Source organism: Ochlerotatus camptorhynchus, unplaced genomic scaffold, assembly GCF_037179485.1.
Source record: "Ochlerotatus camptorhynchus isolate MF236.1 unplaced genomic scaffold, CSIRO-AGI_Acam_v1.1 ptg000389l, whole genome shotgun sequence".
NCBI classification, from domain to species: Eukaryota; Metazoa; Arthropoda; class Insecta; order Diptera; family Culicidae; genus Ochlerotatus; species Ochlerotatus camptorhynchus.
The window spans coordinates 349,695-365,092 of NW_027040876.1; the positions used below are offsets into that span (position 1 = coordinate 349,695).

The 15,398-nt window shown below is 38.8% G+C and overlaps 2 protein-coding genes across 2 annotated transcripts in view; one reads left to right on the forward strand and one right to left on the reverse strand.

Moving 5' to 3' along the window:
• alpha-Man-Ia (alpha-Mannosidase class I a) overlaps positions 1-15,398 on the forward strand; it is a 122,031-nt gene that overhangs the window by 20,272 nt on the left and 86,361 nt on the right. The gene's annotated exons all lie outside the window — the stretch shown is intronic.
• On the reverse strand, positions 1,220-15,204 carry LOC135710509 (molybdenum cofactor sulfurase 2-like). Its single transcript, XM_065233112.1, has 3 exons — positions 15,072-15,204; positions 3,235-3,871; positions 1,220-3,176 (listed from the first exon to the last, which is right to left on the reverse strand). Exons 1-3 carry the CDS (start codon positions 15,139-15,141, stop codon positions 1,601-1,603), a joined length of 2,283 nt encoding a protein of 760 aa, XP_065089184.1. The 5' UTR covers positions 15,142-15,204; the 3' UTR covers positions 1,220-1,600.

The window sequence follows — 15,398 nt, forward strand, 5'->3', positions numbered from 1 at the left end:
AAAAAATATGTGTGATGAAATAGTGTTAGGTTTTGAACGCTTGTAACTTTGTCATTTATAGATGAAAATAAATTCCAAATACGCCAATCGATAGGATATTACATTACGAAACTTTTTTTTTTTAAATTTTCTCTAAAAACATTTGAAAAATGTACAAATGATAATTTTATCTCTGTTTTCATGAAATAAACGATTTTCCCTAACCCAGTCGTCATAATCGAGTACCATTTGGTTGTACATCGTTCCAAGTCAGTGGCTAAAGGTGGACGGCGTGAACACCTTTCACAATTAGGAATGAGCCTTGGGTCCCGTTTCACTAAACCGAAACGCGGAAAAGTTATATGTGCCAAATCGGTTCATGAGTTGATGGGTCGATAGGTCCAGGTGAGGGAGCTGCCTCCCTGGCGTTGGTAGCATTGGTGCTCAGTACGGAAAACAAACCAAGGAAAAAAAAAGTGAACCATAACTGAAACATTAAAATACTTTTAAAACATTAAAATAGGACACAACCCTTTTTTTAAATATAGGATCACGAAAATGTTTATAAATCGAAATAATTAGTTGTCTTAGACCCTGTCAAATCCTCAGAATTAAAGAAAGTTTCTTAAACCCCATTTATTTTAAACATTTGTTAGTATAGACTACGGAGTTTTAACACGTTTTCTTTCTCCGAGATGTTCAACAATTTTCCCTACATCTCATTTAAATCAAGCTGTAAAAAGTCATCATTGAACATTTTCGTTTATTGTTGAATATTACCATCCGGGAAATGTGCGAGATTTTAATCGGAAAAACCAGGAATTTCAAAATGAAAATTCACTAGCCACCCTGTCTGCGACTCCGTAGACGAGATAGATTTTTGGAAAGAGAGTCAGGAGAGTTCTGGAAGTCAACATGTTGAGCTAAACCACCACCTGCATCTGTCTCCGATGCTGATACCTTAAAATTTCCATCGGTCGGTTAGAAACAACTGTTATGCCACTTGTGCAGTGCTGTTCTCGTCAATTTATCAACCACATACACAACTCAGCTTGTCGAAACATGACAGTTCAACTAGGGAAGGTAATTATAACAATTAGAATTAATAATTAGCTCATACGACCGAAGCCGGTTTCACGTCGGTGCGCCGGCACCTCCTGCTTGTCAAACACCAGCTAGTACAACAGCTATGTACTATATAAATTTGTCTGTTTATCGGTGCGATGTGGGAAACAGCTCAGCTGGAAATAGTATGCTCCACCACCAGTCGTCGTGTTTGAAACTGTTAAAAAAAAGTAAATAAAGGCCGGTCCACTTCTTCTACCGCCTTCTCAAAGTGGGCCGTTTAGAGGAGAAAGTGAGCCACCATCACACGGTGCTCACTTATTATCAACGCGAAAAATAATGGAAGCATGCAGATGAATGAGGATTACCGAGCCGGCGCGGGGCCGCCATGCGCGCGCCTCGTTTTGCAACATTTGCATTTGCATAACAGTAAACACAGAGCTGCCGTTTGTTTACTACATGCAGTTCGGTGTGCGAGTCTGTGAATCTTCAAATGAAAACACAACGTTGCATGAAAATTGTCAATTTATTTAATTTTCTGAAAATGTTGGTCTGATTACTTAACTAGAAAGTTATACCTGGAAACAGAATCCGTAATGATCTGAACCTCAGGATGATCGCTTTGTTTCATTGCCGGGTCTAACGTAGTGCCACACTCTAGGAAACCCGTTGATCCTCCGTCTTCGACACAAGCCAAGTAGACACCCAGGGGAACCTTCCTGGAAAACACATTGGCAATCGCCTTCAACGAATCCGCCGAAATGGCATCTCCCGTCGAATCTACATGAATCATCGGACAACGAGTGCAGCTTGCAGCCACCTTGAACCGGCTGTTGCCGATCTTAAGCTCCTTCCAGCTATGTACATCCGCGCCGGCATTCCCTTCCACGACCAGGCTGCCTCGGAAATGCTCAATCAACCAGGACATCGTCAGTCCATCGTCGACATCATCCCCATCGCCAAGCGATCTCAGCGCATCCCAATTGATCATCAACAGCTTAGGTGCCGGCTTCCGATCGTCCATCGAGGTTCGTAATAGCCTAAGTCTCGGCATTCGTAGAGCTCGACTAACCCACGCAGCTGCCTCCTCGCCACAATCACCCGACTGAAAGTCTGATCCCAAGGGAAGTTTGTTAAAGTTCAGAACCAAATCGTTCATCGATGGATGCGTCAGGATGAGGATGCCATGATTTGGATCGATTTTCGGCATGATCGTGGACATCTCTGAATGCTTTGTTCGCAACATCGGGTTTCCATTGCTATCCACGATGGTGAACTCGCGATCGTGTTTTAAGCCACGATCGGCCAAAGGCCATCGGCTGGTTACCGGGAACGCACCGCACGATCGAATCGGATAGACATAGATCGCTTTCAGCGTTAGGCCTTCGTTCTTGACCACCTTTCTCATGGGACTTACCACTGCCACCTTGCTCACCGTCTTCGAAACGAAGCAATCCCGTATCATCTCCACCAACCGATCGACATCCTCCTTCTTGTTCATGTACCCAAACGAAACCCGCGCCGTTCCCGTGGGTTGACCCTCGATCATATCCGTTTCGTCTCCGCAGACCTTGCCCATTTTATAGAACATCAATATATCCTCGTCGGCAAGTCCAAGATGCCGCTGACAGGTTCCGGCGTTACAGAAACACCCCGTCCGGACGTAGATCTCATGCTGGCGAGTCACCTGAGCAAACTCCGAAAACCCAACATAACTGCCGTCCTCCGTCAGCACATTGAACGTAACGATTCCCCCCTGACGGTCACGTGTCTCGTACTGGGAATCCACGTAGAAAAGGATCACCTTTCTACCATTTGCATGCCGCAGGGGTGTCAGCTTCCGATAGCAATACTTTGCCAGATTGAACACATGCTTCGATATCCGCTCCATCGATCGATACCCGTTGGCAGCCGGAATCAACCGCTGAATCGTATTCATCCCCTCCAGAAGCGAAATGATCGAAAGGAATGGTTGAGTCCCGTCCTCGAATCGCACCACCAGGTCATCGTGCTTGAGATGCAGATTCTGCCCGCTAAGCAAGATCTTGATCGTTCCTCCACCGTAGTACTTCTTATCCAAGACGTGCTCTGATCCGTTGCGGATCAACAGTGCCCCCAAACCCGTTGGGTACCTATCGGAAAATCAAAACGGTCATTTCAACTGAACCCAGACCTTCCGACTCTACTCACCCGAAAATCTTGTAGAAAGACATGCACACAAAATCCGGATGGTAGCGGCTCAAATCCAAAAAGTTCGTCGATACGTAGCTAGCTGCATCCAGGCACACGTAGAACCGTTCATCGGCATACCCCGACAGCCCATTGAGCTGAACCTCCTCAATCAAGTCCAACGGGTATTTGGAGGCGTTGAAATTGTTCTGCGCCGGAAACACGAACAACGACGGCTTCTTCTGACTGGATGACTGTGCCGACAGCTTCATGTGCCGCAAGAAATCCTCCCGTTCGAGGACATCAATCCGATCGGTCCCCACGATGGCTCGCATCCCCAGTACGGAAGTGTGATTGTCCCGCAGGTAGACGAAGGCTCCCTCCTCCTGGGATCCGGGAGCGTTCTCTGGGTGGAAGTTAAAGCTCTCCGCTATCAGCTTGAGACTACCGGTCGCACCGGAAGTGAACACCAGACTGTACTCCGACGGGTGGGTGTTGAAGAACTTGAGCACTCGGTGGCGGACTTGCTCCAACAGTTTTCCCGTTAGCGGACTGCTGTGGGGGTTGCAGAACAGATTTTCGGCCAGCAGCTCGTGGACGGCACGGATTTGCGACTCCGCGTAGAGAGTTGCACCGGCGTGGTCCATGTAGTGTTTGCCTGGAAAGGGAGTTTGGGTGGTTAGTGAGATGAGAAATTGGGCGTTTGGGTGTCCGCGAACTGGTAACTTGTTGGATTTTACCCTTCTTATACGTAGGAAAGGTATACAGAATATGGTAAGATCCAATAAGTTACCAGTTCGAGGACAGTTGGGATTTACCAGAAAGCGTCGGGTTTGCATTGAAGTTGATTTCTTGGAATTACTTGGAAACTCAAGTCTTGAATGGCTCCGGGACCATTTCAGAGTTAAGATCCACTCACAATGCATTGCAAAAACTGGACAGTTGAGGCATAACAAATAGTTGCATTACAGAAAAGTTAATCTCATTATTACAAGAAGCTCTCTTACTTCTAGAAAACCTTCAAATATTTTCTTGAAACTATCCCTATTAGCTCTAAAATATATTCAATCCAGAGTTTTTCGAAAATACCCATAAGTCTGGAGGCATTCTAAGCTTCTTCCATTAAGCTTTACTAGTCATTTTTATGGAATGTTGAATGTTCTTCAAACTTTACCATAGTGCTCCGTTTCTTCCGCTAAAGTTGCTGTACTTTTCTTTAACAACCTTCTCCGATTTCATTTGAACATGTTTTGAGAATTACTGTAGTTCTCTTTACAATTTTCTTGAAATACTAAAAGTACTGAATTACTTTAGAAAGTACTTAATGACTTAAAAAAAAACTTGAAATCACTTCAGATAAGTTTGGAATCATTTCGGAAAGTACTGAATCACATAAATGTCTGGAATCACATCAGAAAAGTTCGGAATCACTCCGGAAAGTACTGAATCATTTCAGAAAGGATTGAAATCACTCATAACAGTACACTTCAGGAAAGTTTGGCATACCTTTGAAAAGTATTAAATGATTTCAAAAATTCTTGGAATAACTCCTAAAAGCACTGAATTACTTTGGAAAGTACTTAATGACTTCAAAAAAATTTGAATCATTTCGGAAAGTACTGAATAGCGGCGCCGGTGGTGTAGTGGTAAGCGTGATTTCCTCTCACCCCAGCAGACCTGGGTTCAATCCCAGTCGGCGCCGTCGGGATGTTCTGAGGCATAACATTTCTGATCACGAAAGGAAGTAAAGCCGTTGGTCCCAGGTTCATGAGTTGATGGGTCGATAGGTAGGGTCCATGTGTGGGAGCTGCCTCCCTAGCGTCGGTAGCATTGGTGTTCAGCACGGAAAACAAGATCGACGGAAGGGAAAAAAAAGTACTGGATCACCTCAGAAAGTACTGAATCATATCAGAAATGTCTGGCATCACTTCATAAAAGATCGGAATCACTCCAGAAAGTACTCTGAATCACTTCAGAAAGGATTGAAATCACTCCTAAAAGTACTAAATCACTTCAAAAAAGTTTGGTACAACTTTGAAAAATATTAAATCATTTCAAAAATTCTTGGAATGAGTCCTAAAAGTACTGAATTATTTTGAAAAGTACTGAATCACTTCAAAAAACTTTGGAATCATTTCGGAAGGTACTGAACCACTCCAGAAAAGTTTGGAATCACATAAGAAAGTACAGAATCCCATCAGAAATGTCTGTAATCACTTCAGAAGAATTCAGAATAACGCCGGACAGTACTTAATCGCTTCGAAAAGTGCTGAATCACTTCAGAAAGTATTTAAGTCACTCCTAAAAGTACTAAATCATTTCAAAAAAGTGTGGCACATCTTTAAACAATACGTAATCATTTAAAAATTCCTGGAATGAATCCTAAAAGCACTGAATTATTTTGGAAAGTATTAAATCACTTCAAAAAAGTTAGGAATCATTTCGCAAAGTATTGAATCACATCAGAATGTACTGAATCACATAATAAATGAATCACTTTACAAAAGTTCGGAATCAGTCCGGAAAGTACTGAATCACTTCAGAAAGGATTGAAATCACTTCAGAATAGGATTGAAATCACTCCCAAAAGTAGAGAATCAATCCAGGGATGTTTGGAATCCCTCATAAAAATATTAAATCATTTCGAAAATTCTTGGAATCACTTCTGAAAGTACTGAATTACTTTGGAAAGTACTTGATCACTTCAAACAAGTTTGGAGTCATCTAGGAAAGTACTGAACCACTTCAGAAAAGTTTAAAATCACTTCAGTAAGGATTGAAATCACTCATAAAAATACTGAATCACTTCAGGAAAGTTTGGAACACCTTTGAAAAATATTTAATCATTTCAAAAATTCTTGGAATCAGTCCTAAAAGTACTGAATTGTTTTGAAAAGTACTGAATCACTTCAAAAAAGTTTGGAATAATTAATAATAAGTACTGAATCACATCAGAAAGTACTCAATCATGTCTGAAATCACTTCAGAAAAGTTAGGAATCAATCCGAAAAGTATTTAATCACTTCAGAAAAGATTGAAATCACTCCTAAAAGTACTGAATCATTTCAGAAAAGTTTGGAATACCTTTAAAAGAATAAAATCATTAAAAAAAATTCTTGGAATCACTCCTAAAAGTACGGAATTACATAGGAAAGTCCTGAATCACTTCAAAAAAGTTTGGAATCATTTCGGAAGGTACTGAACCACTTCAGAAAAGTTTAAAATCACTTCAGTAAGGATTGTAATCACTCATAAAAATACTGAATCAATTCAGGAAAGTTTGGAACACCTTTGAAAAATATTAAATCATTTCAAAAATTCTTGGAATCAGTCCTAAAAGTACTGAATTATTTTGAAAAGTACTGAATCACTTCAAAAAAGTTTGGAATAATTAATAATAAGTACTGAATCACATCAGAAAGTACTCAATCATGTCTGAAATCACTTCAGAAAAGTTAGGAATCACTTCGGAAAGTATTGAATCACTTCAGAAAGGATTTAAGTCGCTTCTAAAAGTACTGAATCACTTCAGAAAAGTTTGGAATACCTTTGAAAAGTATTGAATCATTTCAAAAATTCTTGGAATCACTCCTAAAAGTAGTGAACTACTTTGGAAAGTAATTAAACACTTCATAAAAGTTTAAAAAAAAAACATTTAGGAAAGTACTGAATCACTTCAGAAACATTTGGAATCACTTCTAGAAGTACTGAATCACTTCAGAAAAGTTTGGAACACCTTTGAAAAGTATTAAATCATTTAAAAAATTCTTGAAATCACTCCTAACAGTACGGAATTACATCGGAAAGTCCTGACTCACTTCAAAAAGGTTTGGAATCACATCAGAAATGTCTGGAACCACTTCTGAAAAGTTCGAAATCATTCCGGAATGTACTTCAGAAAGGATTGAAATCACTCCTAACAGTACGAAATTACACCTGAAAGTCCTGAATCATTTCAAAAAAGTTTGGAATCACATCAGAAAGTACTGAATCACATTTAAAAATGTCTGGAATCACTTCGTAAAAGCTCGAAATCACTCCAGAAAGTACTGTATCACTTCGGAAAGTACTCAATCACTTCAGACAAGTTTTGAATACCTTTGAAAAGTATTAAATCATTTCAAGTACTAGTACTAATACTAGTAAAAGTACTGAACTACTTTGGAAAGTACTTAATCACTTCAGAAAAGTTTGAAAACATTTAGGAAAGTACACTGAATCACGTCAGAAAGGTTGGAATCACTTCTGAAAGGTACTGAATAAGTTCAGAAAAATTCAAAATCACATCATAAATGTCTGGAATCACTCAAGAAAAGTTTGGAATAGCATTGGAAGTTTTGAAAAGTATTGAATATCTTCGGAAAATTTCAGATTCACTTTGCAGGGTAAGCTCTTATTAATCGATTTCTGGTAATAGAGCGGTTCCACGAACAAGTGGGAAATTTTTCCAGTTTTTATTTTTTGTATTTTTTGATTTGCATGAAACCTTGCATACAAGTTTTTGGGGAAGAAAAACGCCGTTTTGCATACTTGGTTCGCCATTTTGAATCTAGCCTTACTTATGAGAAGGGCCTATGAAAAATGCACATGATATCTTCAAAAAATTGTATCTCGGAAACGGTTTGTCAGATTGGTTTGGTGTCTTGGGCGAAGTTTTAGACAATTGTTGGTGTTATATGGAGAAAATATGCACGGTAAAAAAAAAGTTCGGTATTTGTGTTTTGAACTAAAATATAAATTTTCCCTTTAAAGTGACATGTCAATAATTTTTTTATTATCCTTATGTTATAGCTGACTGAAAATGCTATCTAGTGCACAGTAGGTTGTTCTGGAGAAAAATAGGTTACAATGAAAAAAATTGTTTTTTAAAAAAATACAATTTTCAAAAAAGCTATTAAGAAAAGTCAAAAAAGTTTGTCACCCTAATTTTATGAAAGTACATCAAATTTGCAAACAAAAAGTACTTTGGTAACATTTTTCTAAGATGCACCGTTTAGAAGATATTACTGATTTAATATTGTTTTTTTTGATAACTTAATAAGTTTTGGCCCTTTTCGGATGTACTCCGTGTTTTTCCAGTTTCAAAAGTATTTTTTTCGGAAAGATTGGAAAATTTTGAGTTAAAATGACACTGACAGCTTAAAGATTCGAGTGAAATTCTCTGCCTTAAAAGTATTTTGAAAAACAAGTTACAAAATCCCACTATCAGGAACAATGATTTCTTCAAGTGATTTTTGGTGCGTTGTGCTGAAAATGTGCATTCAACTCTTGCATATCGCCTAACAGGATAACATAAGGATAATAAAAAAATTATTGACATGTCACTTTAAAGGGAAAATTTATATTTTAGTTCAAAACACAAATACCAAACTTTTTTTTTTACCGTGCATATTTTCTCCATATAACACCAACAATTGTCTAAAACTTCGCCCAAGACACCAAACCAATCGGACAAACCGTTTCCGAGATACAATTTTTTGAAGATATCATGTGCATTTTTCATAGGCCCTTCTCATAAGTAAGGCTAGATTCAAAATGGCGAACCAAGTATGCAAAACGGCGTTTTTCTTCCCAAGGTATGCAAGGTTTCATGCAAATCAAAAAAGATGAAAATTACTCGTTGCTTTAATGATATGGAACCGCTCAATAGCAAAAAGTCCGACATTTTGAATATTTATTCAAGCTCGAAATTCTAGAATTTCCCTTAGTCCGAGTTACCAAAAATTATGTATGAAATCCAAACAAATTAGCACTGTTCCAGAGTTTAATTAACTTGTTAAGTAAAAGATTTTTGCGTAAGTTATTTTCGGGTATTGTAGTCGTTTTGGTATGATTTGGTTTGTTCGGTTGATGTAGTGTTTCGGTGGCGTTGATTCAGTCGTTTGTTTGTTTAGTGGAAAATAAAGTAGTTTTTTTTTATGAGGCAGAGTGTTGCCGATTCGACGACGGTGGTTGGAGGAATTGGAAGGAAGGAAGGTTTTGGTAGTTGTGCAGGGTTTGTGATGTCCGGTATCGATATTGTAGAATAACAGTGGAAGCGAGAGAAAACCTACACTGTTAGGACGAGGGAAGTTTGAATATGAAAGATGGCTTCAGAAGTCAGGATTTCAAAAGGGAAGAAAAAAACAAAGATCATGGTAGTGGAAGGTTGAAATATGGAATCGGTATTGTGAAAGGAAGAAGTGTATAGAATTCAGAAAGAGAAGTGGTGAAAGTGTGTGGCCAGAAGAACATTGCATTATGGTTGGGAGACGAACAGAATCCGGCTCAAAATTGGGTGAGATTCATCCATTTAGTAAAAAATGAACTTATTACAGTAAATAACATAGGGTAAATGGCTCTAATGTTGGCCTATGGATCTAAGATTGGGCCCATCGCTAAAAATCTGCTATTCATCAAATTTATCTCGATGAACACGTTATTGGGATGGTACTAATGGATATTTTTGGTCGCTATTGAAAATTTAGTCGATTGCTGAATTTATGTATGGGCCTAAATTAGGGCCGGCATTATATCCATTTCCCCTATAATGCATTTATAAATGCAACAATATTCATAACACTAAATACAACAAGGCATCGTTTGCTGGTTGTTGCCGCGGGTATTTTGAGTTTCCCAGGTACCCGGTTCAAAGTTCAGTTGGCTGCGGTGGCTCTTCTTTTCCTTGTATCCCTGAATAGATAGTGCGAATAAGGTCGTCTATGTGATGTTTTGCTGTACCTGTTGTGGACATTGTACATCCTTTTCCATAAACTTGTTGCGAACGTCGTGTCTTGCCTCTAAAGTTATCGTTTTTAAATAACTAATCTTCACAACAAACAGGGCACCATTACAGAACATTATATTATTCGCAGTTCAATTTGTCCAACGCTCCCAGCTGGGTGAGGGGTAAAAGAACACACACACACTTCGATATCTCAAAAGTGCGTTGATGTCCTATGTCCGACAGTTTTAATAACTTTGTAAACTTTAGAACCTTGAGAGCATTTCAGAATCTAGAAAACTTCTCCATTCCTTACCTCGGAATTCTCCTCAGAATTCCGTTGAGTTACCTCACAGTTTTCTTGAAATTCTTATTGGAATCATCTAGGAAATATCCTCTTGAAATTCACCAGAGGTTCTCCAAAGTATTGTCGCACATCACACAGAAATCCACGGAATTATTTCTCAGAATTCTTTTGGAATTCTTCTCAAAATTCCCTTGAGAGAATCTGTAGGAATTTATTTGGAACTGATCTGAGAATTCGATTCTCTCATAATTATTCTCTATATTCTTGGAACATTTTTCCGAATCATCCTGCAATGCTGCTCAGAATTCTTTGGAAATTTGCTCAAAAATGACTTTGAATTGCTCTAGATTTCCCAGAAATTCTCCTCACAATCCCTGTAATAGTTTCTTCAGAACTACCTTCGAATTTATCAAAACATAAAGGGCATCATTACGGAGCATTAGATTATTCGCAGTTCTATTTGTCTAACGCTCCCAGCTTGGTGAGGGGTAAAAGAACACACATACACACTTCGATATCTCAAATAGAAATGGGTGATCCGCTCCCGAGCTATTCTATAGACCCGATTCTCTAAAGTGAGCTGATGATCCGCGGTTCATTTTTTAGGAACCGCAGCTCATCAGCTCACTGATATCACAAGTCTAAACCATTCAATCCGGAACTTTTCAAAAAAAGGCTCATTATTCCACTTACGCATTGAACAGTCACCAAGCGTCTGATAGGAGAGAGAGAAATATGTACATGTGCTACACGATCTTAATTTTCTACTGGTATTATCCAGTTTATTTATGTACCCGGCTCTTATTGCTGATGTCATTCCTCCAGCATATGTGCTCTCACCTCTCCTCCCATCATTCTCTGGGGGAGCGAAAGATCCACACAAAAGCAAACAACCGAAATGCGAAAAGCAGCTCTCCAGCCTATCAGCTCAGCTCCGGATCCGAATCATCGACTCGAATGATTCACTGAGAGCCGTTTAGGATGACAACTCTCGGACCCGTCCAGCTCTTCGGATCTTTTTTTTCTATCCCGATTCTTTACGATTCAGCTCCGGATCCGGATCGGAGGTGATACCGAGAATAGTGGAGAATTAACATCAGAAATAAAATTTGAATGTAAACTGGATTGCATAGCTTGAGAAAAGGCGTAACATCGTGTGCCACGATGTCAATCATATCATCGCGTGTGACATAGGTGTAGCTCTCTCGCATACATTTACGATTTTATGCAGTTTTAAGCACTAAAACCACTAATTAATTTTCCGATTTTGGATTTGTATCATAATTTCTAAAATTCCAATGTGAGCTGAAGAGCTGTTCAAAAGAATCGACTCCTTTTAGTGAGCTGCTCTAACCTCAAAAGTGCAGAGTTGGTTGGAAATGCTAACATGAAGCTTTAGTATGATGATTTATTAGCTAGAGAATGATCTTTAGAAGAGGGTAGGTGGATAGTTCCGTTAGAGTACGGCAGTGTGAAAATTGAATAGAAGTTGAAAATGAGCGAAGGGCCATTAATGCGACAGTTTTTGAAGATAGACGCACATTTTTGCCTAACCCGTACGATGTACGCGGGGACTTGAAGTATGTCTACAAGTCCACAGGCAAAAACAGGAAATGCTCTCGCAACGTGGGGCTTTAGGTAGTGATGAAAACGTCGCTAGAACCGCTAGTCAGTTTATGAGCAAAAAGAGGGACGCACATTTTTGCCTGTGGACTTGGAGACATACTTCAAGTCCCCGCGTACATCGTACGGGTTAGGCAAAAATGTGCGTCTATCTTCAAAAACTGTCGCATTAATGGCCCTTCGCTCATTTTCAACTTCTATTCAATTTTCACACTGCCGTACTCTAACGGAACTATCCACCTACCCTCTTCTAAAGATCATTCTCTAGCTAATAAATCATCACACTAAAGCTTCATGTTAGCATTTCCAACCAACTCTGAAAATCGTTAACTTCGCGTATGAAGTAACATAAAAACACTTTGAATGCTCAAAAGTGCGTTGATGTCCTATGTCCGACAGTTTTAATAGCTTTGTAAACTTTAGAACCTTGAGAGCATTTAAGAATCTAGAAAACTTCTTCATTTCTTAGCATGGAATTCTCCTCAGAATTCCATTAAAGTTAACCTCAGAGTTTTCTTGAAATTCTTATTAGAATTATCTAGGAAATATCCTCTGGATTCTCCTGCTCTGGAAATTCACCAGATGTATTCCAAATTATTGTCCTACATCAGAATTCCACGGAATTGTTTCTCAGAATTCTCTTGAAATTCTTCTCGAAATTTCCTTGAGAGAATGTGTTTGGATCTGATCTGAGAATTCGATTCCCTCATAATTATTCTCTAAATTCCTTTGGAACATTCTTCCAAATCATCCTGGAATGCTGCTGAGAATTCTTTGGAAATTTGCTCAAAAACGACATTGAATTGCTCTAGATTTCCCAGAAATTCTCCTCACAATCCCCGTAATAGTTTCTTCAGAACTACCTTGGAATTTACCTTTATTTCTTCTTACAATAGTTCTGGATTCTACTCAAAGCAATATTGCAATTCTCCTTAAACATCTTCTCAATATTACCTTGGAATCATAGTTCGAATTCTCTTAAAATTCACCATACAATGTTCTCTTCAACGTTTCAGTCTTCGCGCCGTTGTTCAAAGTACAAAATTGATGACAAATAAAATAAAAGCCTACTGATTCCAAAATCAGTTTCAAAACTCGCTCAAGTTGAAACTAAACATGTTTTATGAAATTGAATACCCATGTCCAATAGGCTAATGCTTGAAGAATATTTTGGAGAATATCAGGTTTCAAGTGCCCTCAAGGTAAAAATAGCATTCTGTTGTATTCTGTACAACCCGCGAGTGCTCGTGTTACAAAAAGGGGGCGCGAAGGTTAAAACCAACTTGAATATTCTTAACAATTCCCATGGGATTCTTCTTAGCACTAACATTAACTCTCCCTCATAAGATTCCTTCCTTTGTATCCCAAGGTTCCGCTATTCTCATAACAGTCCCATGTCCTGTGGATTTCGTATTAAGTTGCTGCAACCAAGCATGGAAAATCATTTGCATTCATTTCGTGCATTCATTTACATTCATTTGCCCCTAACTTTTTTCATCAACAAAATTCCTCAAAATGATGTATGGTAGTTGTAGGTTTTGCTATTACCTACAACTTTTGTTAACAACTGAAATCCGTATCTCTTATGCATGACGAACCAGATCGAACAGAAGCCACTACTGTTTTTCAGTGAATGTATTTTACATTCACTGAAAAACAGTAACAAGTTCTGCCCGCTCTAATTCGTGATGCATAAAAGATACAGATTTGAGTTATGGGCAAAAGTTGTAGCAAATAACAAAACCTACTCAAGCTTTAAACAACATTTTGCGGAATGCTGTTGATGAAAAAAGTTAGACGCAAATGAATGTAAATGAATGCATGAAATGAATGTAAATGATTTTCCATGCCTGGCTGCAACTTTGTGTGACAGATGTGTTCTACTTGGGTTTGGAATGCTTTTTAAAATACCTTATACCTTCAAAGTGTTTTTTTTTTTTTTTTTTTTTTTTTTTTTTTTTTTTTTTTTTTTTTTATGTTACTTCATACGCGAAGTTAACGATTTTCAGAGTTGGTTGGAAATGCTAACATGAAGCTTTAGTGTGATGATTTATTAGCTAGAGAATGATCTTTAGAAGAGTGTAGGTGGATAGTTCCGTTAGAGTACGGCAGTATGAAAATTGAATAGAAGTTGAAAATGAGCGAAGGGCCATTAAAGCGACAGTTTTCAAGATAGACGCACATTTTTGCCTGTGGACTTGGAGACATACTTCAAGTCCCCGCGTACATCGTACGGGCTAGGCAAAAATGTGCGTCTATCTTGAAAACTGTCGCTTTAATGGCCCTTCGCTCATTTTCAACTTCTATTCAATTTTCATACTGCCGTACTCTAACGGAACTATCCACCTACACTCTTCTAAAGATCATTCTCTAGCTAATAAATCATCACACTAAAGCTTCATGTTAGCATTTCCAACCAACCTTATACCTCTCAATTGAATTCCATTGGAATAGTTACTCTTATTATACTCGGAATCCCCTTGAAATCTTTCACAGAACTTCTTAGGAATCATCCTCAACAATTCCATTGAACTCTTTTGAGAACTTTCATGGACCTTTGTTCAAAATGTTGTATGATCCAGAATCAGAACTAAAGAATTCACCTCAAAATGTCTTGAAGATTCTTTCAAGTCCGAGGTCTCAGAACAAATTTCACTGGGTCACCACTTTTCCCAAGTTCAAAATTTCTAAAAAAAAATCTAGCAACAATCTCTCTATTTCCAAAATTCAACCTATTGGTTAATCAGCTAATCAGTGCACCGTGGGGCGACTCCATACAAAAACCGGTCGTAATGAATTTTTTTTGGTTAAAGTCGTAACCAACATACTTTTTGAATAATTTGATACTCCTGAATCCACAGCCGAGTGAGCGGAATTACAAACCGCGTGGAAAAGCCCATGTCCACGGTATTTATTCATAACGATAGTAAATCAATGGATTTTAAGTGTGTTTCGAAATTTGTTTGTTTTTGCTTTCACCAGTATTGGGCGGTTTCAAAATTACATTGCACTACTTTTCTGACAGCGTCTACCTACTTAATTCGCCTAATTCTTCAGACTTATTTTCCATAAGTTTGTTCTGATCGTACATAAGGTGGAGAAGACCATTAAGCGCTATGCATTTTAATGTGCATAAATCAGCCCACAGTGCACTGGTTGAAACTTGTTTCACAAAAAATAGTATTGAGCGCTTCCGAAAATATCGATTTAATTGCTGCCACCTACCTTTCAACCGTGTAAACTCCTTATCAATATTAGCCGCCTCCTCGGCCGTATACTCCTGTACAAATTCCATTCCTTCCGGCAGTTCGATTACCACTTTGTTTCTGGTTCAAAATCGTCACCACGCGCGTCTGTCGTTCGAAAGCAATTAAATGTCTCCTTTGAAGCTCCCTTCTTCCCTACACTGAACCCTGGCTGACTCTGAATTGGAACACTTTGCAACCGCACGGTCCGAACCGAAATGATAGCTCCCGTTCGAGGGCGGCCGGTATTATTCGAAAACCCTTTTAATTGCTGAATAATCCGCTATGGAGCCTAGCATACGTATCA

Coding starts and splice junctions, on each gene's coding strand:
- LOC135710509 (XM_065233112.1), bottom strand. CDS start 15,141: ATGGAATTTGTACAGGAGTATACGGCCGAGGAGGCGGCTAATATTGAT. Junction 3,872..15,071: donor GGAGTTTACACGGTTGAAAG/GTAGGTGGCAGC, acceptor CTCCCTTTCCAG/GCAAACACTACATGGACCAC. Junction 3,177..3,234: donor TCTTTCTACAAGATTTTCGG/GTGAGTAGAGTC, acceptor ATTTTCCGATAG/GTACCCAACGGGTTTGGGGG.